Source organism: Echinops telfairi, unplaced genomic scaffold, assembly GCF_000313985.2.
Source record: "Echinops telfairi isolate 266 unplaced genomic scaffold, ASM31398v2 ScPeMD7_7436;HRSCAF=8474, whole genome shotgun sequence".
NCBI lineage: Eukaryota > Metazoa > Chordata > Mammalia > Afrosoricida > Tenrecidae > Echinops > Echinops telfairi.
The window spans coordinates 5,016,011-5,040,801 of NW_022111336.1; the positions used below are offsets into that span (position 1 = coordinate 5,016,011).

General features: G+C 37.7%; 1 protein-coding gene across 4 annotated transcripts in view; it reads right to left on the reverse strand.

The window, feature by feature from the left end:
• DMD (dystrophin) overlaps positions 1–24,791 on the reverse strand; it is a 2,430,848-nt gene that overhangs the window by 1,646,793 nt on the left and 759,264 nt on the right. For all 4 annotated transcript variants that reach the window (XM_045298663.1, XM_045298661.1, XM_045298660.1 and 1 more), the window contains one exon: positions 19,391–19,566. In XM_045298663.1, the coding sequence (XP_045154598.1) occupies positions 19,391–19,566 (176 nt within the window). The remainder of the gene's footprint in view (positions 1–19,390; positions 19,567–24,791) is intronic.

Here is a 24,791-nt window from a genome sequence, read left to right on the forward strand (position 1 = left end):
AAGATTATTTTTTCAAATAAATACAATCTACATTTTTAACCTTATGTCTTTTTTTCCTTCCAGAGCCCCTTACTTCAGCTATGGACAAACAAAACATTTCTTACATGAATTCTTTTTATGTACAGGCTGAGTAAGAGACAGTCTTTATAACAACAACAACAACAACAACAAAGGGCTAATATCAGGAAACGTGTATGCCAGAATTGTATCCTTTTGTCATACTTACTCAATTATTTCCTTAGGTTTTTAGAGGTCAATTTCTAAGAAATGGACAGCTGATTCCTTTTCTATTATTTGTTCTTAGTCTGATAGTTTTGTTGAAACCTGTTTGCCTTTGTGTGCGTCTGCTGAAATACTGGTAACATAGCTTCCAGCATCACAGTAACACACAAGTCACCACAGTACGACAAATTGACAGATAAGTGCTTGGATCCACAATCAATGCTCATGGAAGCAGCGGTCAGTAGATCAAACAATGCATTGCAAGACCTCATTAAAGTGTTGAAAGGCAAGGGTGTCACTTTGAGGACTAAGGTGCACCTGTACCAACTCATAATATTTTCAATTATCTCATATGCATGTGAAAGTTGACATTGAATAAGAAAGACAAGAAGCAGCAATGCATTTGAATTAGGATGCTGGTAAAAAAAATACTAAAAGTACCAGGAGCTGCTAGAAAAAAACAATTATGTGTTGAAATAAGTACAGTGAGGATGCTATTTGGAAGAATAGAGAGACTTTATCTCATGTAGTTTAGACTTGTCATAAGGATGAACCAAATGGTCCTTGGACAACAATACAATGCTTGGTAAATTAAGGCAGTAAAAAAGAAAAAGACCCTAGGAAGATAGATAGACTTAGTGGCTGCAACAATGGGATCACACATGACAGCAATTGTGTGGATGATCCAGGACCAGGCAGTGTTTCATTCTGTTGTACACTGGGTCATGATGAGTCCAAACTGACCCCATGGCACCTAAAATCTGCATGCAAAGCAAATAATCAGAAAAGCTGAATTATATGAGGAAGAGTGTGACATCCGTATTGGAGGAAGGCTCATTAACCAGCTGCAATATGCAGATGATACAACCTTGCTAACTGACAGCCAGGAGGACTTGTAGCACTTTTTGGTAAAGAACAAAGATTATAGCCTTAAGTATGTATGTAAAGAAAGCAAAACCCCTCACATCTGGACCAAAAGGCAACAGCATGATACATGAAGAACAGATTAAAGTTGCGAAGGGTTTCATAATACTTGGATCTCCCATCAACACCCATGGAAGTGCAGTCAAGAAAACAAATGATGTATTGTATTAGGCTATTTAGTGTTAGAGATCTTTTCTTTAAAAGGTCTTATAAAATGGTGGGAAATCAGCAAGGATATCGATTTGAATAAGAAAGTAATTTCGACTGCTTCATATGCAACTGAAAGGTAGTCAATGAATATGGAAGGCTGAATAATAATTGGTGTGGGTGGATATGATATTAGTAAGAAATTAAATGTACCTTAGACCATTAGAGAACACTCATATCTGTGTGAAAGATACACATCCAGAAACACCCAGGAAGGGAAGTTGAGACTTGGTCTCACATGCCTTGGGTATCCTATCAGGTGGGATAATCTCCCATCAGGACAGTATAACAGGAGGGATAGTCTCCCTGGAAAAAGACATCATGGAGAAGGAAATCAGTTCCTTGACAAAGAAGTCCCTCAACAAGATAGATTGACCCAGTGAGAAATAATGGGCTTTGTTTCAACTCAGAAGTGAAAAGCGATTTGTGGAGTCGACTGGGAAAAAGCCCGGCTGATTGAGATTAGTAGGCCACCAATGCCTACTGGAATAGTCCTGCCCCAGGCCCCAGGTCTTAAGCGCATTCATAAAATGTAGTCCAGGGGTGGAGAGCAGGTTACTATGTTTGGGTGAACTTTGATTACACCATGTAACTCCCATCAAATAACCCTTATTTGTATGAGCCTGGGAAGAGGGTGGGGGAAGGGAAGGATAGGCTCTGACTCTCAATAATTGGGAACAAGATTCCCTGCAAGGCCATCCTGCTGCATATGAAATGAACCCACTAGGAAGCTGAGGGTGGGATCTTATTACCAGCAAGAGCCAGGAGTGGACTGTTTCCTCTGCTCCCAGCACCTGGCTGACCTTTGGATTTTGGACTGAACAGTACCCACCACCATGTGAGACATTTCCTGAAACTTTGGTGAGCTGTGTGGGACCCTGCAGCAATTTACAGAATCATGAGGGAATATACTCAGGGAAAGAGTCAGGGGTGGAGGGGAGGGGGAAGGAGAGTGGAAAGGACTAAGCATCGTGTGAGAGTTGGACTTTTGCGACTTTGCCAACTCTTTGTGACTACTTTGGCGTTAAACCTTACCAAAAAATCTATTACCACATGGCTATGCATGTTAATAAGTACACCAAGGGAGCTGTCACTAACTTCTTGAAATGCCGTGATTTCCTACCGACTATAAGAGTGTTCAAAGAACCCTACCACATATTGGATGGGGCCTGGGACCCCGTGGAAAGTAATTTAAACTTTAAATACTCTCGGTGTGAAGCCTCGCTGTGCTTAAAGGACTTCAACATGCTTTTAATGTTGTGGTTCTTTAAAGTTTAAATCACTTCCAGGCAGGGTTGAGAAACTGCCTAGTGCAATGTGGAAAAGCCATTTAAATCCGACGTGTACTTGTTGACTCCTCTAAAGTACCATGCCATGTTTCATTCTACCTACGTACTTTACTGACATCTCTATGAACTTTACTTAAAACGAAAACTTGTGGCTCCGCCAAATCAGCAGCATTTGTAACTTGTGTGTAGCAGTGTCAAGTAGGGTTTCTAACAAAAAGGGCTCTCAGGGCTGTATGGTGACCAATGCCAGCAAGGAGAAATACAGTCCTTAGAATAATCAACCACTTGAGATGCAAAGGACAGCATTTGCTCAAAGACAAAGGTCAAAAGTCATGAAGGGTCAGGAAAGAAGAATGGAAAGGAGAAACTCCTGGGGCGGGGGCAGGGGCGGGGCGTGGGAGCTAATGCAGTTACCTTTACCATGGGGACGATAAGAAAAGGCATGGGATAAAATCTGTGTCAATTGCTGGGTGGAAAACATTTGCTCTATAAACTTTCACCCAGTTCACATAAAAGACGTTGGGGAAAAAAAGGTTCTCAGAAGAGCTAAGAATTAGAATTGTTTCTGTTGCAAAGGAATGCCTGGGAAATAAAAAGAGATAGCCTGTGATGGATAGTTCTAATCTGACACACACAGGTGAGCTGCCAGAAGTTGGAACCGACTCTATCTGCAGCAACTAGTTTATAATGCAAATGTGCAATTGAAAGATAACTGTTCTAAATTATGAGCCATGGAGAATCCCACACTCTTCCAGAGAAAGGAGATGTATACATTTTTGCCGACACTATCAACAAGAGAAGAAAATATAATAAAATTGCCACAGTCGGAGGGCAAACAAAGAAGACCATCTAAATACCATAGAGGTGAAGGAAGAGATTCTCAGTGAGATGAAATAACTTTTTAAAGTCCAAGTCTTTGGAGTGAATATGAAGGCCCAAACGTCTCCATGCTGCTCATCTGTTCTCAGACACATTCTCCATCTTTTTGATAGCTTCTGAAGCAGAGGAATTTACATTTTTCCCAATAGCCTTTTCCTCTGGCTTTTAACTAAATACGTCCATTTGGAGGCACTCACAGAATACTGGAGGGCAGGAGAAAAAGAAAAACCAAAGTATTTGTCCTTCTCACTTTGCCTCGGGTGACACTTCTCAGCAGCTGTATCCCCAATGTGGCTTCTGTTAGAACCTTCTTCCTTGGTCCAAGATCCTGCTTGGCAGCTTTAATTATGGTTTTAGTTTCCCTTTAGAGAAAACCCTGCTTACGGACTCTGATAGTATCACCACCTGGCTCCATTTGCTTTTTCTCCAGCCCTAGGGATACCAGCAGCTTCCTGATGTTGCTATTTTTCTTTTAAAGTTGCCTCACGATCTCCTGAGCTGCTTCACAGTTTTTCAACATCTGCTTAAACATTTCCCCACATTATATTTCCTGTTTGAACCATCTAAATTGTTTTCTGTTTTTCTGACATGACAAAATCCTGAGTACTACCCGATTCACTACTCAATACATATGCTTGAATATCTGTTGTTGTGGTGCTTATATGGTTCGAGTAACTTTTTAATGCTGAAGGACCCCAAAGCACACAGTAGAACACACTTTTTGGATTTTCTAGGCTGGAATATTTCTCGGAGTGAATTGTCAGATCTTTTTCCTACTGAACCTCTGGGTAAATTCTAACGATCAATCTCTCAATCAATAGCCTAAAGATCAACAATTGTGCCATTATATGTGAAATTCAGAGAGATAAGAAATGATTTGTACCATGAAGGCACTTACAGAGAATGCTGTTATGCAAACATACAAGCATTATAATAAAATTTTTGTCATAGAAGTATTAACAAATAAAAAAAGAAGTATTCAGAACCTGAAAAATGCCTCGTTTGATAGTTAAGTTTTCTGTCAGCTCCATTGGACCACATTTCCCAGTGAATGATGAGTTGATGCTTAGTGATCCACCATGATGTGACTCTAAGGAAATGTCATTGACTACATGATAGGGTCGGCTGTGAGCAGCCAAGCAGCTCTAAGATTAGGGTGGAGTGCAACCCTTTTACGAAAGTCACAGCCCTGCAGCAGTGGAAAGGGGGTGTTCTCTGGGGTATGGCCTGCTGTTTTTAGGTGTCATTGAGCCTGCTCCAACTCAAAGTGACCCTATGCACAACAGAATGCGATGAAACACAGCCTGGTCCTGCGCACTGATGCAGACACTGTGTCAATCCATCTTGACAAGGGTCTTCCTCTTTTTGGCCAACCCTCTCCTTTACTAAACATGATGTCCTTCTGAAGGGATGGGGCTCTCCTGACAATATGTCCAAAGTGTGTAAAGCAAAACCTCACCATCCTTGCCTCAAAGGAACATTCTGGCCTTACTTCTTCCAATACAAATCGGTTTATCCTTTTAACAGTCCATGGTACTTTTAATATTCTTCTCCAGCACCACAATTCAAATGCATCAATTCTTCTACCAGCCTCTGTATTCAATGTCCAACTTTCACATGCATATAATGCAATGAAGAATACCATGGCGTGAGTCAGAGCACCTTAGTCCTCAAAGTAACATCCTTGCTCTTCCATACTTTAAAGAAGTCTTGTGCAGCAGATTTACCTGATGCAATATGTCTTTTAATCTCTTGACTGCTGTTCCCATGAACATTGATTGTGTATCCAAGTGAGACAAAATACTTAACAACATCATTTTTTTCTCCATTTTTCATGGTGTTACTTACCTATTGGTGCCATAGTGATGATTTTGGTCTTTCTAACACTGAGTTGTAATCCTTACTGAAGGCTACAATCCTTGATTTTCATCAGCGAATATGTCAAGTCCTCCTCACTTTTGGCAAGCAAGGTTATGTCATTTAAATGCCATGAGTTGTTACTTGGCTTTCCTCCAATCCTGATGCTGCATTCTACTTCATATTAGTCCATTTCTCTGATCATCTGCTCAGCATTCAGATTTAACAAGAATGGTGAGATGATACAATCTTGGTGCACACCTTTCCTGATTGTAAGCCATGCAGTGTCCCCTTGTTCTATTTGCACAACTGCTTATTGACTCATGTATAAGTTACACATGAGCACAGTAAAGTGTTCTGAAAGTCCCATTCTTCTCAAGGACATTGGCAGTTTATTGTGGTCCATAAAGTTAAAGGCCTTTGCATAGTCAATGAAACACAAGCAAACATCTTTCTGGTATTCCCTGCTTTGAGCCAAGATCCACCTGACATCATCAGCAATATCTTTTGTTCCATGTCCTCTTCTGAATCTGACCTGAACTTCTGGCAGTTCTTGGTCAATGTATTGCTGCAACATTTATTCAATGATCTCAAGGGAAGATCATCATAGAGCCTACTTCCTATATAAATAGATGCAGTGGAAAAGTTAGTTTGCATCTTGCAAGGTCTGGATCCTGCATTTGGTTCTTCAACCTCTAGTTTTTTGGATTTTTGCCAAAGGCTACTTGCCAATCCCAGGAACTGTCATTGGCCTGTCATCTCACATGCCATTTGACTCATATACTCTGGATTTATTCACCTCTCCAATCACAAGCCAGACATGCTGGCCTTAGATTCATCAACCTTTGTAGCCTGTGATGTCCCTGCCTATCCTGAGTTCATCAGGCTTTAAGCTATGGGAGGTAGGAATATCCTCCAGTTTAGCAGCTGATCCGTAGACCAAAATCTCATAGGATATACCCACTTTTAAAAGGGCGTTAGCCGTTCTCTTGCTTTAACTTTCTATACAATTATGTAAGTGTTTCTGGTCTTGTTTCTTTAGAGAATAGAGCCTAATACACCTATGAAGTTGGGTTCTAAGGCAGATAGGGCAATATGTTGGTACTGAAGAATATGGGAGTGGAGAAAGGTACAGGGGATCCTAGTTAGCAAAGGGAATCTTTAGGCGGCACAAATGGTTAAAGTGTTCACCTGCTACCAAAGAGTTTGGTGATTTCAGTATATCCAGAAGTTCCTCAGGAAAAAAAGGGCGTAGCAATCTACTTCTGAAAATTCAGCCACTGAAAATCCTATGGAGGACCAAGCCAAACCAAATGCACAACAATCAAGTTAATTTCCACTCACAGGGACCCAACAGGTCAGGGCAGAATTGCCCTTGTGGGTTTCCAGCTCTACCTTAACACTCATATTGTCACCAAGCTTCAGAATTGATAAGACAGCAGCAGAGAGGAGCGCCTTATAAGTATAATTTGTGGCTATTCAGGTGACAATTTCCCTCCTTTTCTTTTCTTTTTTTGGAATGCAAATCAAATTAGTTTATAAGCACAATATATGATCTGAATATTTAAATTGTTAATACAAAACATTCCTAATGAAGGAAACAATATTCTGGCTTAAATTCCTTATCTGATTTCTGGCTGGCAACGACCAGTATTCAGCCCAACTGATTGGAGCACTGCTACCATAAATATTTTTTTAAACTGGGAGCAGGGGAGGAGTGTGTGGCAAGGACCAAGAGGATAAGGCTGGAGAGTTAGGGTGTGGAAGGTTATCCAGGAGTTTCTATACCGTGCATTTCAAGAATTATGAGCTGAAGGCTGATGTAATAAAAATTGTATTTGAAGATATATTTTAAGATATCCTTCTGGAGGTGTTGGGCAACTAAACACAAGGTCACTAGTTCAAACAACTAGGCATTCCTGTAAGAAATATGAGGCTTTCTTGTCCCTTAAAGAGGTACAGTGTCAGAAACTCACAGGGGCAGTTCTAAAGGGTTGTTATGAACTTGGTGGCAATGAGTCTGTTTATTTGTTTGTTTGTGGTCATGAAGAACAAGAATGGTCCAATTAGAGGCAGGTAATTCAGCTAAAAATTTCAAGCATAAAATTATCAAAGATTAAAGTAGAGTGAAACCAGCTAAACATAGCACTGGGAAGGAAGAAGGAAATGTTCTAAAATGGATTGTGGTAACTCTTTGTGATGTGATTGAACCACTGAGTTGTATGATGTGTGGATGAAGTACCAACAAACCTGTTAAAGATAAATAAAGAAGAGGATGAATTAATAATTCACCAGGTATACTGGGCAGGATTTGCTGCTTCAAGAGATTTCAGGACCACTGTGAATGCCTACACAGGCTAGTCAATGCATAACTCCTGGGTGTGCCATTCTTATAGATTCTACTGTGAATATATTTGTTGTATTTGGGTACTCTAAGCTTCAGAACCACAATCGAGAATCCTGTAAGAAATCTAGAAACTTTGGTGGTAAAGTGTTTAAGAGTTCAGCTGTTCTCCAAAAGGATAGCAGTTTGAGTCTATCAGCCACCCCAAAGGAGAAAGATACAGTATTCAGCTTCCCTAAAAGATTTACACCCTGGTGGCACAGTTCTACCTTGCCTATTGAGTAAATCTGAGTGGGAACCGACTCCAAGGCAAGGGAGTTGAGTTTTTCTGATTGTATTTTTAACAGAAAATCTAGATGGGAATGGCCAATAGACATTTGGATTACATAGTTATCAGTATCAAAAGAAAGGCTTAGGAGAGAGTACTATTGGAATTCTTAGACATACATTATAGATAAAGCTAACCTTACAAATGATATTATTAAAGAAAACAGTGTTATCTGTAGAACATGAAACAAAAATTTGTTTCTGGAGGAGACTGACATTAAAGAGAGAGCTCCGGGAGACTGAGAAGGCATCAGGAAAAAGCCAGAAGCAGAAAAGAACCCGGAGAGAGCTCTGTCCCAAAAGCTAAGAGAGAGGAGCATTTCAAAAAGGGTCTAGTCATCACCATCAAGCACAGCACAAAGGTCAAGGAGAATCAGAACTGAAAAGTGACCTTTGAAGCTGGCAGTTAAGGAGCTCTCAGGAGACCATGCTGAGCGCTGTTTCTGTGCTGATGTCCAGAATGTGAAGGAGAGAATCAGAAGGGAATGGAGATAGTTTAGATTTTCTGATTAAGAATCCATGGTTTTTAAAAAAAAGAATCAATGTTTGTTTGGGTTTTTTTTTTTTTTTTTGCAATCAACTATGCTTCTTCACTCAAGGCATAAACAAAAGTATATAACACAGACGTGGGCATGTGGCCGTGGTTTCTTCCTTGTTATGATTCTTTCTCCCCTTGCTTTTGAGAAGAGTATATTTATTGGCAAACAGCTACAGAAAGAGAGGTCCTGTGTCAGACCATGAATAAGGTGTATTCTCTCACCCAAGGAAAATTTTCAGTTTAATGATGGGTAAATCATCTATATGTATGCCTATATAGATGAGGTATGTTGCACTGCTTTCCAAAGTGTGGACCCCACACTAGCAGTATCTCTTGTGAAATGGTTCCGATGGAGAATTCTCAGGCTCACCTCGGATGTCCAGAACCACAATCTTAGCAGTTATGAGTGAGGGCAGCTTTTGTATTTTAATAAGCCCTGCAGGTGGTACTGATGCATGCTACAGTAAAACAACCTCTGTTCTTAAGAAAGGGTTTTCAAATGGAACATTATATCCGAATGAAATAGAGAGCTTGTAAAAGATTCCTGATGCCATTTATAGAGTTTCATACATCAGTGTGCTGTGGTTAGATTATGTTGCGACAGTTCTAACACACCCTATGCACAACAGAATGAAACATCGCCTAGTCTTCCACCCCCTTAACACATCATTGCTATGTTTGAGCTCATTGTTGTAGGCACTGTGTCAATCCATCTCAATGAGGGTCTTTCTGTTTTTCACTAACCCTCCTGGTTAACATGCACAGACTATGTGAGATGGTGTCTCATCATCCTCTAGTCTAAGGAGTATTCTGGCTGTGCTTCCAATAAAGATGTGTTCGTTTTGCTGGCAGTCAGTCCATCATATATTGAATATTTTTCACCAACACCATCATTCAAGGGCGTTGATTCTCCTTTGGTCTTCCTTATTCATTCTTCAGTGTTTACTTGTACATGAGGAGTGATATGTCATGGTTGGAGTCAGTTGCATATTATTGTTGAAACTGATATATTTCCCTTTTTGACAGTTTAAGGAAGCTTTTCATTTTTCAGTGATTTGTCCAATGTAACATAAGTCTAGACTGCTTTTTTCATATGTCCTGATTGTGGATCCAAATAAATTGAAACCCTGTCAACTCCAATTTTTTCTGTGTTTATAATGATGTTATTTATTAGTTCAGTTGTGGGTATTTTTGTGTTCATTACATTGAGCTGGAATCCACACCGAAGGCAATGGTTTTTGGTCTTCATCAGTAAATACTTCAAGTCCTCTTTGATTTCAGTAAGTAAGGTTGTGTCATCTGCATATTACAGATTGTTAATGAGTCTTCCCTCAATCTTGAAGCAGTTTAAAAAAATATATTCCAATCTTGAACTTGTTTAGCAGACACGCTGAATAATTATGGTAAAATAAACAACCCTGATATATCTTTCATAATTTCAAACTACGCAGTATGATCTTATTCTGTTTGAATCAACAGAGCCTCTTGTTCTATGTACAGTTTTCACTTGAAAAAAATCCCATTCTTCACAATGTTATCCATAATTTGTTATTATCCACACAGTTAAATGTCTTTGTATAGTCAATGATGCACACAAGTAACTATCTTCTTGAAGTATGTGCTTTCAGTCAAGAGCCATCTAACACCAACAATGATATCACTTGTTCCAAGACATCTTATGAATTCAGCTTGAATTTCTGGTTGTTCCCTGCCAATGTAGTGCTGCAAACATTTTTTATAGTGTCACCATAAGTTTACTTTCATGTTTTATCAATGTTATCATTTGATAATTCCCACATAATATAGCGTCTCCCTTTTTGGAATGGACACATATATGTATTTCTTCCAGTATATTATCAAGGTACTTTCCTTCCAACTTTCTTAGCTTTCATACAGAAGCACTTCCAATGTGGGATCCATTTGTTGAAATATCTTCATTGGTATTCCTGAGATTCCCAGAGCCTTGTTTTTCACATCTCGGACAACTTTTTCAGTAAATCAGTTCTTGATCATATGCTACTTCCTGAAATGATTGAATGTCGACCAATTCATTTGGTCCAGTGATTTGAGGCATTCATTTCATATCTTCTTGATATGCATCTTTCAATCTCTAGCCTATAGAATCCTTGATGATATTCTACTCAAAGCTTTTTTCTTTCTTTCTCTAGTTCTTTCCTTGATATGTTGAACATGCTTTTATCTTTTGGTTTTCTATCTCTATCACATTTCATTATAATAATGTATTTTATCTTCTTGCACCACCCTTGAAATCTTTTACTGAATTGCTTTGCTTCATCATTTCTTTTGTCCTCTTTAGCTATTTTAAAGCAAGTCTCAGAAAAGACCCATGTTGTCTTTTTAAAAAAAATGCCTCTATCTTTTTAATGACCTTTTGCTTTCTTAATATATGACATCCTTGATGGTATTCACAACTCATCAAATCTTCTGTCTTTAGTGTTTAATGTATCAAATCTATTCTGCAGATTTGATTCCTGATCAAATTCTTGATATTCTTGATATTCAGGTAGGATATCTTCAAGTTGTTTGGCCTTTGGCTATTAAGTGTTCAATACACCAAATCTATTCTTTCCATATTGCACATTCAGGTGAGATGTATTCAAGATCTTACTTAAGCTCTCAATGACTTATTTTAAATTTCTTCTGATTCAATTTGAACTTAAGAGGGGTAAATTGCCTATTCTTCAAGTGAGGTCTTGACCTTATTCTAACTGATGATACTGAGCTTCTTCATCATCTCTTAACACTGATGTGGTCTATTTGATTCTAGTGCCTTCCTTCTAGTGTATTTGTGATGAACGAATCATTGTTCTTGCAAAATTCTACTATGTAACATTTTGTATCATTTTTATCACCAAGGTCCTAAAAATCATGCAGTTCTTTATTTTTGGCATTAGTTATTGTTGCACACATTTCAATAATAACCAAATTTTAAAATAATCATATTAAATACCAATTTTATTTTCAAGTATATGGATATTTTCTTATCACTGATAGTGTTGTACTTCAGGATAGATCTTGAAATATTTGATTTGATTGCTCTTGAATTTATCATCCCCTGCATAGTAAATTATAATTGCACAAATGAATACCAATGCATTTCTTCTCATCAATGTCAAAGAAATCAATTTTCAAATGCTCTATTTCATTTTTAACAATTACTGAGTTTCTTGAATCAAACATTGTACATTTAATATTTCAACTACTAATAGATGTCTTTGCAGGTGTTTTTTAAATGAAGCTTCCCAGGCATTACTCCATCCACGTTATTAAGGCTGGCTCTGCTTTGATGAAACAGTCCTTTAACAGTTGTATTTTGGGGCTTCCAGCCTCAAGGGTTCATCTTCTGGCACTGTATCATTCAATATTCCATGGCTATCTATAATGTTTTCGGTTGTAATTCTGTCAGATTTATATAGGCATATTTCCCTAGTCGAAGTTTTATCTGGATGCTCCACTGAAATCTGTGTGACCTGCTGGCATTTGAAGTACCAGTGATATAGCTCTCAATATCATGGCAACACCCACACCACCCCAGTATGGCCAACTGACAAACATCAGGTGGAGGTCTGGGTGGAGCCCACGGGTTTTCAAATCTAATAAGCTCCCACATGATGGTTCTCTTTTAATAATCTCCCTCAAAGTATTCCCACAATAGAATTTTCCTCTTCTTGCCAGGTTAGCATTGGACTACTAAGCAAAAGGTCAACTGTTAAAACCCACCAGTTTCTCAGTGGTAGAAAAATGGGGCTACTTGCTTTTGTACAGATTTACAGTCTTGGAAAATCTACGTAGTCACTATGAGTTGGAATGGACTTATCACAGTAGGTTTTAGTTTAGGTTCTTAATGTATATCTAGCATTCCCATTCCTACCATCATTAAAATGTTTATATATTGAAAAATAACTATTAATATTAATATTAAAATGACAGATATAGTTTAGATCAGTGGTTCTCAACCTGTGGGTCGTGACCCCTTTGGGGGTTGAATGACCCTTTCACAGAGGCTTCCCGATTCATAACAGTAGCAAAATGACAGTTATGAAGAAGTGACGGAAATAATTTTATGGTTGGGCGGTCACCACAACATGAGGAACTGTATTATAGGGTTGCGGCATTAGAAAGGTTGAGAACCACTGTTTTAGGTGATCTGAAGAGTGCCAACAATGATCATATGTAGAGTTTCTGTTCCTCACCAAAATTATTTCTAAACTGAAATTTGTGTACATGACCAAGGTCATTTGAGTGATACATAAAAGGAAACATGGTATCTTAACTATAACACTGGAATGCAAATGAGGAGACTCATTCTGTACTTTGCAAATGAAAGCAAGTTTTTTAACCTTTCTGGACCTCAATTAACCTGTAACAGTGGACAAGTTTATTTTACATAGTAAAATAAAAATCTAAAAATCTAAAATATTTTTATTTTCTGGGTTATACCAAGGAGTAAAAACTCTATTGCAAAACCATACTCTAAATATTTTAAGATCTTTTTTATCACGTAGTAAAATCAAAAATTATCTCGTTGGTCTAAAGTATCCACTTATATTCCTCAAATAAATTTAATTGCTTTAGCATCAACCTCCAGATTATAGTTCCTTAAGTAAAATTCAAATATACACCAAAGAAAAATTATTTAGGTAGTGATCTTACAGAATTGTAAAAAGAGGAAAGCCTGCTCCTGTGTGTGTGTGTAATGGTGGTGTATTTGTTTTATATAGTTAAATATAGATGATACAGAATTATTGTCTGTTGGATAGATGGATGGATGGATGGATGGATGGATGGATGGATAGATAGATAGATAGATAGATAGATAGATAGATAGATAGATAGATAGATGAGAGAGAGAGAGCGTACCCTAGTGATGTAGTTGGTTAAACAGTATGCTCCTGGAGTTATAATCTCAGAAACCCTTTGGAGTAGTTCTGCTCTACACTATGTGTTGCCATGAGTTAGAATGTGCTTGATGGCAGTGGTATGTGTTTGTGTGTGTGAGTGTGTATTGAGGCTTACAGCCAAGAAGTATGCTCTTTTGTCATTTATTAGCAGACTTGACAGAACGTTGTAATATGGCCTGATAAACAAGTCAACCCTGAGTTTGTGTGTGTGTGTGTGTGTGTGTGTGTATGTTGGTAAAGCAGGCATGTTTCATAACAGTAAAATAAATAATACTTTGTGTTGAAAAAAATCTAAAATAATAATTCAGGTCTGCAGTGGTGTGAAATCCCTAGGTCTTGCAAAACTTAACATGCTTGGATGCTAACCAAATGGTCTGAGGTCTGATTGTACCAGGAAGTTCCTTGGAAGAATGACCTAGCAATCTTCAGGTGTAGTGAGTTAGTTAATATGCCTCTTGTATCCAAAGTCTCTAACTCCTGCCAAATGACATTTCTCTGTATGAGTCTGGTAAGAATGTGGGAGAGGATACTGATAGGATTCAACTGTAAGTAATTTCAAACAGGATTTCCTAGAGTGACATTCTGCTGTATATAAAATGAACTCTATGAGAAGCAAGAGGAAGAATCTCATTACCAACAATAGCTAGGATTGGAGCACAACTTCTGAAACAGCAATTTCTGTGCATTGAACCTACTGGATCCAGATGACAGCTACAATATCATAAGAGCAGCAGAAGAACCAGGAGCCAGAGCTCCCAACCCACAGAGCAAGTAAAGATTGGGGCAAGAGACTGGCTTGCAGAGTAGGATGTCTAAGGGTACTTAACTGGGACAGTTAGAATTGCTGACCCACAGAATTGAAGCCAAGTAAGGCTTATTGGGATGGAGTGCCTCTGGGCACTTAATTCAGATTTGCCAACTTGGGGTGCTTAGGCTGAATGCCATGCAGTTGAGACTTACAGCGTACGCTCTTTTGGCATTTATTAGCAGACTTGACAGAACTTTCTAATATGTCCTGATAAACAATTCAACCCCGAGCATTTTTCACTGGCATTACACCCTGTTAACTTCCTTAGTAAACCATTTAGTCATGAATTTTGTCTGTGCGTTCTGTGTAGCCATCACAATGGACATTAGAAACCAAAGAAATAAACTTAATAACATTATGATATCACACAATCTACTTCCAAAAACCAGATCTTGAAAGTGAATGGAGAACAGTTCTATTCAGACATATGGGTGTCACCCCTAGTTCTGGTGGTTGTCTAGACAACTCCTCCCTGTCATGCAGTAAGCATGTGGGACTCAGCAAGAGAAAGCTAATGCATAGGTGAATTTAGGTTTCCCTGAATGCCTTCATGCTGCTTTGCTGTCAAAGTCACTTATTCATTCATGCCTTGCTTGTGAAAATGACCTTTTAAAGATGGCGTTTACTTGAAAAAAGAAAAGGAGTCGATTTGCCATTGGTTTCACTTGGTTGGTACAAACGCGTAAAGGAAAGCTTTTGTGAAATGTCTCAAAATAACTACATGATTAGGAACTAATCTCCTGGATAAATGCCAATTAACTAGATAATAGATCTGGTTTTAACTTAAGTCTCAATTCCATACTTTGATAATTACTTATATATAAAATAATATCGCTGAGTACAGGGATAATTTGGATTATAAATAATTACCTTGTGACCCACAATCATCAAACACATGGTATATCTTAGTCTAAGGATGACAATTGTTTTATGTAGAAACTGTATAATTATTAAAAGGCAAATTAAATACACCTTAGATAATGAAGAAAAGACAATGTCACTGAAAGCTCCATTTTAAATCCTTCAATAGTGTTGAGTGGTTAAAGCACTCAGCTGCTAATCAAAAGGTTGAACACACCCACCCTGAAGGAGAAAGATGTGGCAATCCTATTCTGTAAAGATTCACAAACGCAGGAACCTGTGAGGAAGTTCTTCCTACTCTATCTTATACGACCATTATGAGTTGGAATTGAATCTCAGGTAGTTGATTAGCCATTTTGTGGGTGTGTGTGCTAAATCAGAATTATTAGAGATTACCAAAATATCCCTCTGTTTGTTATTGAGAGCAACACCATGCATCTGTATATAAAAGTTTTAAATGATAAACAAATACCACGCATAGCTCTCACACTTAGTTGAACTATAGCATTCTCTCTTTCACTTAGGAGAAAATGTATCCCATTGTTGTTATGTGCATGGCACTATTGTGCAATCTAAGTAAACGGGAAAGAAGTGTCATTGGTGGCTTGACAACACAGAAAACTGAGCACTTGGCTACTTTCCAAACGCAGTGCAGAGGCTGGAGAAGAGAGGTGTGACAATTGACACAGTGGCTGCAGCAAGGGGATTAAGCATAAGAACACTCCTGAGGATGGCAAGCGATCACGGTGTTTTTTGTTCTGTGGTGCATAGGCTTGTTATGAGTCGCAACTGACTATAAAAGCACCTTACAACAATGTAGCTGTGCGATGTCTTCCTAACTTGATATAGTCGATGGGCAGAAAAAATTCATCCCAGGTGATGAAAATTAAGAATGCATTGCAGGTTGGATACACGAGTGGAAATATACTCATCCTGGTATGAGATATAAAGGTGAAATTTGGAGAAGAAACTCAATAAGGAGTCATGCAATCTAGGAGTCATTCACCCAGAGATCAGGCCAGAATCAATAAGATGAGACAATTCACACATGAAAGTCAGGAAAGCAAAAGGGTGGGTTTATGGGATATTCCAATAAGAATTAAACCAAAGGAAGAAAACAAGTAATGTAAGATAAATAGGAAGATAACTGGTATACATAGAAGCTAAAAGAGGGCACTATTTTTTAAAAGAGCAGTATTCCAAAGATTGAGCAGGATACAGTATCTCATTTAAATATACGTTCTTATATCCTGGCCACCACAAAGCTTTCGGTCATGTTTTCCTGGAGTCTCTGTAAACATTGCACCATATTTAAACAGATTTCATCCTGTAAACAATCGCTGAATTTAATGATCGACTAATTATTTGTTCAGTCTATAAAGTGTCCATATATCTCTTTATGCTGTTTAAATCAAGGATGTTATTTAGAATGAAAGTTATAGCTATACATAATTCTTCTCAGACAACAGGTATAATATGAAATGGCTTCAGGCAAACCAAGAAATAAGGTCACCTTTTACTCCAAAGTTCACGCTCAGCAACCTAATCACCCTCATCACAAGCAAAATACTTGTGATGCAATTTTTATTCAAGAGCTCTTAAACTACCTGTGTATATTGGTAATGATAAAAAGATACTTATCTTTATGGGACATAAAACAACACACAAACAAACTGACAAAATCACTGGCATCAAGCGGATTCTGAATCACAGCAACCATATAGGATAGAATAGAACTGCCCTCTAGGGTTTGAACCAAACTGCCATGGAGTCCATTGAACTTTGTCGTGGACTGCTAACCACAAAGTCAGTAGTTTGATTCCAACAGCCATTCCCTGGAAGAAGGAGAGAAAGATGAAACTTTCTACTTCCGTACAGATCTACAGTCTCAGAAAACCACAGGGACGGTTCTACTCCATCCTAGAGGGTTGTAATGAGTGAAAAGATACAGGGATGAATAAATAAGCTATATAGATAAAGCATTTAATTGGGGCTTCAGTACCTAATAAAACACTCAAAGAAAGAGCATTCCCTTTTATTTAAGTGATCTAGTTTTTATGTTCCCATATGGATATCTCATAGCAAGTACTTACAAAAACTGCTGAGAGTGTATGATAGCAACAGGATTTAAGAGACAGTGTCTCCCCAGTAGCTACTTTTGTCTATAAACCAAAAGAAGTCAAGAAACATTTTTGAGCCAAAAATATTCTCAAAACAGGAAATTGGAGCAAGTTTTTGAAGTCATAGTTGGACAAGCGTCAACTTGCTCTGGTGAGTTCTGGTTTGGGTCGGACCTCAAAATATTGTAAACACAAAGTATCTAGATTTCCAAATACTCTGCTTGGAGAAACGTTGGGAAAGCTATCAGATTTCTCCCACGAATCACTAGCCCATATTACCACCAAGCATTTTATGAAGACATGTACTTAACGTGACCCAAAGAGCACTATTTACTCCAGGGCAGGCTTCAGAAGTGTTGAGAAGAAGGTGGGAGAGAAACAGGAAACACAGGGCAGACGTGGAAGAAGTGAAGTTACCTTGAGCGGACTGCAATGGATGAAACAAAAGGTGTAGGCATTCGTGAATGAAAACTGACGGTCTGTTCTGAAAACCTTCGACTCAGTCACTTAAAGAGTTAATAAAATAACATGAATGACTTGGCATGCTACTCAGGTGTTCAAAGTGAATTCATTCAGTGTTTTACTTACCTTGAAACAATTTGCAATATATATTTTAAAGTTCCTATTAGTTTCTTTTTGCCATAATGACTTCCTCTCCCCCCTCCCCATTTGTGAATGTTTAAATTTCACTTGCCATCAGGAAGGTAATTCCTTAAAATTGGTGGCCACCAAAAAAAAATTTACATTCAATGAATTTAAGACCTCTTGGCTAGAGGAGGGATTCAGTGTTTGCTTTCAGTTAAGGGTCAGCTTCTCATTTAGGCTCTCTGCCACAACAGTTCAACTCGAGGGCTGTGTTGTGACAGCGGGCACAGGCGATAGGTAATGAAAGATTGTGACGTTGTTCCAATAGAATCTTATTATTGAAATTGAAATTTCATATAACCTTTACAGAATACGTGTTCTTCTTTTGACACTTTCCAAGCTCTTAAAAATGGAAAGATCATTTAATCCACTTGCAAATCAAGCAGCAGGCTTGGTTCAGCTTGTAGGCCATGATTTGCCAGTCCCTGGAGCAGAGGATTCACCCAGAGAAGCAGACAGTATCTAGGAGACAAGGTCCAGTGGCTTGCTTTGATATGATCAAAGTAGCTTAGAAGCTATGGATTAATAGAGAAGCACAGAAAGTACCAAACAGTGTATCTGCATAACATTTCTGTATTTACCCTCATTTCCCTGGAAAAGCTGATATCTTATTTTTAGGGATGCAAGATTCCTCCTCAAATTCTTTCTACTTGTATAAAACCCTTTTCTAATCTAAGTGCTCCATGCCTTCCTAAACATATGCTGCTTAGGAGGATGCTTCTGATGTTATTTCTTCATCTTGGAATTATAACAATTGGAATGAAAAGGAAAGGGTACCATTTTTAGTGGTTTCCTCTCAGCTTGGCATTTGTGACATGATGTTCCTATAATTTCATATATCCATTGCTTTATATAATGCCGGTAAGAATATACACCAAAAGATCAGTTAGAAATTCTTAACTCCCTTGAGATAAGGCTTTATAAATATCAAAGAACAGGAAATCTGTTCTGTAATTATCCCTGTTTGGGGATGAACAGATTGAGACATCATGTTCTTGTAACCTAGCAGAATGGAGCTCTTCTATTATAGGTGTGCTTCCTGTTCATGGAAATTCCCTTGCCATTAGGGGGAGAAGGACCTTGAATGGAAAACGGGCACTGTACAAACAAAGCCCCTGATGAGACAAAGCAAACACACAAACAAATTCTCTCAGGATGGAAGGATGCTTGTGGTAGTTCACCACCTGTGATTTCTTCTCTAAATCCCGGAAACAATGCCCACATTAACCTTTCTGCTTTTGTTGGGGTAGTGATTCATTCCTGAGGCACATTTTTAAAATGTTCATCGTGTTTTTTTCTCACTAAATTAACTGCCACGATGGCTCCCTGAGCTTCCTGGAAATAATGTTTACGTGCAGATACGGTCATGAAAGCAGCTGTGACTTCGCTCCCCTGCTTCACAAAGAATCACAGTGTGGTCATTCAGCCAGGAATAGGATGCTCTCACCTTTTCCGAATCTCAGAATCCACAATAATCTGCCTCTTCTTTTGGGGAGGTGGTGGTGGAAGCTCCTCTTCGGTGTGTTTTACCAGGATTTGTTCCCTCGTGGTCACCATAGTTACCGTTTCCATTACAGTTGTCTGTGTTAGTGATGGCTGAGTGGTGGTGACAGCCTGTGAAATCTGTGAGAAGTATTGAAACAGAGGTCACACATTGCTTGAAAGACTTCAGTAAGAGACTGCTTGGCGTGGTGATGGAAAATAATGAGAAACTGTTCCTGCTTGTTTGTGGATTGACCTTCCGATCAAAATAGCACCAGATTGACCCCAAATCAAATTGTTTTATCTGACTTAAGTTATGTTGACTGAAATAGCCAAGGAAGGTAATCTCAAAACCAGAAGTAAACTTTGTGCCTCTTCAATTTAATGGGCAAACTGCTGAAAATACAGTGGGGATAGGAGAAAAAAACTTAGGGCGCTATTTCAAAATTTAACTAGACATGTTGTTTAAAATTTTTACAACACTGAGATACATTTCCCTTCTGGGGTTATTTCTTACTTTACAGGTTTTCGAAATACAAGATTTTGACATTATACAAAATGTCTTCTCTATCGGTTTAAGTCTAAAGTCTGATAAGAATTACAGTAACAAATTTACATAAAGTGGCTACTGTATGCTCTGGCTCTACCCAAAGGAGCAGTCGACAACTCTTCTTTTAATGCCATTTATGAATAAACGAAAATATTTGTGTTTCCAAAATTGTCACTAGAAAGTCTTCCTGATATAAAATCACACTTGCTTTCTGTTCAAACATTGTTATTTGTTTCAGGCATAGGTCATCACTCTTTTGAATACAATGATTTGTGTAACAAGTCATCCATCACCTTGGTACACAGGTTTTGCTAAACAAAGTGGTACTATCTGAACAACCATTTAACAACTCTGTCTCAGAGTACTGTTATTTACTTTGACTGAAAATTTACTGATTAATCATTGGCCTCCCTGTAATCCTATTTATTTCAAAAGTTTCTTTTTCAAAGATAAAAAAACTAAATAACAACAAGAGCTAATTTCCACACAGCTGGTTATTTGGCTTGGTTTAACTTGCTAAGAAGTATAGAGATGTTTGAAGTATCCCCCTATCTACATATGGTAACTACTTCATTCAAGAAGAACTTACAGTATATCAGAATCGTCCGATTTGAGCATCCAAATAGGAAATGAATAGGGAAGAAATGAAATTCTTTGTCATGATTTCTTATACAGAAATGTATTTTAAATTTGCTACCCTTTGTACAGAACAGGTACTTTTAAATGTCAAGATCTGAGAGACTTGTGTTGCTAGTCTAAGTGGTACTAGAATCCTACTTGTGCCAACCATAGGTTTAACTTCTCTAAGGTCTCTACAGAGGACCATTTGTTGAGACTCAAATGAATTAAACTGCACAGCCCATTGACATGTCATGTCAAAATGAAAGTGGAATGCGGTTCAGCTGTTAAAGATGTTTAAAATATACCAGCAAACTGAATTCCTCCAGCATTAAATAGCCATTACAGGATCAAGTTAAGTTTACCTCGAGTTAAGATGAGGCTTTCTACTCCTGTAATCAGTAATAATCTCAGAAATTCACAGGGGAAGTTCTAACTTGTCCTACAAGGTCGCTATGATTCTGCATCAAGTTACTGCCATTGAATCAATTCTGACTCATGGTGATCCTAAAAGACAGGGTAGACCAGCTCCTGTAAGTTTCTGAGACTTTAACTCTTTACAGAGATAGAAAGCCTTATCTTTCACATGTGGAGTGGTTGCACTTTTAAACTGCTGGCCTTGCAGTTAGCAGCCCAACAGGTAACCACTATGAAATCAGGGCTCCTAACTTCATTATATGTGATGCTAACTAGAAGTGAATATTGCTATGGTTGGAAAATATCTATTTTTATATGTGTACATGCTAGAATGCAGACATTCCTGAAAGTACATAGTTATCTGTCACCATCAGAGTTGATTTTATGGAACAACCATGCTTTGGCTATGGAATTGCCTGACATTTTAATAACATGTTCACATTAGTAATAATTATGAAATTACATTGATATGCCATAGAAGAACACAGTACTGGAAAGTGACGATAAGATATGCCACAGCATTGCATTTAAGAATACAGCAAACCTTAAAAACAAATGAGTAATCCTTTTAAATAAAGGAATATTACCCTGTGGATATATAATGGCTCTATGCCATCAGCAACACTGCAGTTGACAAATTCCTTCACTTCCTTTTAGATGGAGACATAAAAATACAATTCTGCACTGACCTTGTGAAGATAGGCTATACATATTATATATAATGCAACATATATAATATATAATAAATGATTGTTTTCAAAATCCACCTCACATAATCAGATTGAATAGCAAGCTGTCCCATACTAAATTTCCTGGTGGCTTTTAGTTGTTCACTGTAAACAGTTGGGTGTTGGGATCATTAACACCATAGGCAGGAGAAGGAATATGAGCGCTCCTCTACAATCTTCCACTCCCAGGAGCACCAGCTTCTCCCATGCTTGGCCATCAACTTTGCCCCTTCGCCACGATCCTTGTATCTAATGGAAGCCTACCTTATTGTGACCTGTGTCTTTTGTTTAATTCATTTTGAACTTTGAACCATCATATAGTGAGTGCATTGAGGATCATTCCCACTTGATAGTTTTAAAGATCGGAAGCACGCTAATCACGACCCTGACAAACCCCATTTCCAAGCTCCACTCTGCCAGTTATTTACTCTATCTATATTTCATCAGACCAGTGGGCCAAATCCAGGTTTTCTGGTTTGAACTCTATATGCCAAGTACAGCAATCTAAAATTGTGTGAGATGCACAGGAGTGGAATCATATTTCAAATAGAACCCAAAATATATTGACTGGACATTTATTACAGGGCATTCAGGAATAAGTAAATTGAAATCTCCAATTTGGGGGGTATTATAGCATATTAGGGAATATCACAAATGAACAAAAGTAAGTGACACACGAAAAAAAATAGGACTCTATGACTCATTCGTGCCTCTTAAACAAAAGCAGCAAAAACTAATCTTGGCTCTGTGGAATCAGGTTTTAGTTTGTTTTCTTTCCTTTGGAAAACACAATTTTCAGTAAGTTGGATCACTACAAGGCTATTTATTAAACCATGAAACCAAACTCACTACTATCAAGTCCATTTAGACTCATAGTGATGCTATACAATAGACGAAACTGCCCTTCTTTCTCCCACAGAGAAGCTGGTGGTTTCAAAATGCTGACCAAGAGTTTAACAAACTATCACAGTAACCACTGTACACCACCAGGGATCCTGTTAATTATTAATAGCTGACAAATAATCATACTGGATCTATGTTGATCAAGGAAGTTTCATTTGAACGTCCATAAAACACTCGTTTAGCAACTTATCAATGACATTTACTTTGACATTGAAGGATGGAGATAATATTTGTTTTGGTTCAGAGCGTCATTTATTTTATTTTTTTAAATCATTTTATTAGGGGCTCATACAACTCTTATCACAATCCATACACACATCAATTGCAAATTTGTACATTCATTGCCCTCACAATAAAATAATCTAATGTCAGCAGCTAGTTAGTTAAATAAATAGTTTGATTATGTATGACAGAGAAGTCTCCATGCTTAAATTTTGGCAGCCATTGGATATTTTCACATTATATTATTGAGTGAAAAAAATAGCATTCTTATTTATTTTTAAGTAATGAAAGTACAGATAATTTCCTTTGTACATTATACATTGTTTCCATGTTCCAAATTTCTGCATAAAACATGATTTTACATGGGAACAAACCCTAGAGATAAAAGTTTGCATGGCAATGAGTTGATGTGAAGGGGGAAGGAACAACTCAGAAAAGGCCGTTGAGAATGATTGTGCAGCTCAGAGAATATAACCAATGTTACTGAATAGTACACATAGAAACTGTTGGATATTCTGCTGAGGATATTGTAAAAATTAATAGAAGAAAAATTGCAAGGCAATTTCTAAGTATTGGAAATAAGCAGGAACACATGGATTTAATTATAAAAAGTCCTTTAAAGTGATTTTAGAACAGAATCATTTCAAAATGTATTTCCCTCATAATTATGGTTTTAAGCCTATCATGACAATATATCAGGAATTTTGAATTATGATTTTGCTATTCAAATGCATTAGCCTTTAAGACAATTGCAAATCTGGTAAGAACGACTTAGTATCTTTTCTAAAATGTTAAATAGGGCATGATCAAAATTGAAATATAACATAGATTTAACTATAATCAACTAATATTGAGTCGATTTAACCAAACTGCCATACCATCTTGGTTTTCTATTTTTGAGTATGGATAGAGCGTATTATAATTAAATTCTAACTGCCCTCATTAAATCTCTCTCTCTCTCTCTCATTTGTGTGTGTAAAATTAAAGTTCCCTGGTGGTAAAAAGGATTAAAATCCAGTTCTGCTAACATAAAAGTTGGTAGTTCAAAACCACTAGCTGCTCTCTTTGAAAAAAGACCTGGTGATTGGTTTTCATAAAGAATATGGTCTAGCTTAGAATGATATGGCAGTTCTATATTCTAAATTGACTTAGTAGCATATAACTATGACATATAGCTAAAGATCCCTAGCTTGTTTTCAGTTAACTAGAAGTGGAAAAAAGATATTAAGAATGAATTGCTGGAGAGCTTGTTCCTTACCATGATTATGTCCTTGAGCCAGGTTCCACAATGCTCAACATCAATCTATAGTTCATAGACATGCTGCAATATTTGAGTAAAAAAATCTGGCTATCTCAACACTCATAATTTTAATCCATTATGAAAGACAACGAGGCTAACATATCTTACACAGGAGAACTCCAAGCAGGATTGCTTCCATGTCAGAACAGTCTTGTGCTTGGTTCAGTATCCTATTGTCACTCTCTTGAAGTCTTTAGTAATCTTAGGCCAAAAGGCCTTGTATTTTCATCTTGTAAAGGGTCCCACAGATTATATAGTGATCTTGGTTGAAAGACTTAGAAAATACAATGTCTGAACATAGTAAGAACACTGTATTAATATATGTTAGTGATAGCCACTAATTTTTCCAAGTGTTTAAAAAAAGCTTAAGAATTTATGAATAATGTCTCTTCCTGTTTTCCCCCTAAACAATTATATTTGGAGTTAATCTAGACATTATATCATTCCATAGTTCAATTACATCAAGAAGTATTGAACAATTGCTATCAAAATCAGTTTAAAAACATTTCAGTGTAATATAAGATACAATAATAATTTATAAATTATTAAGGGTACATGGGGGAAAGGGGAGGAGGAAGGGAAGGGGGGGGAAGGAAAATGAGCGGATTCCGGGAACCCAAGAGGCAAG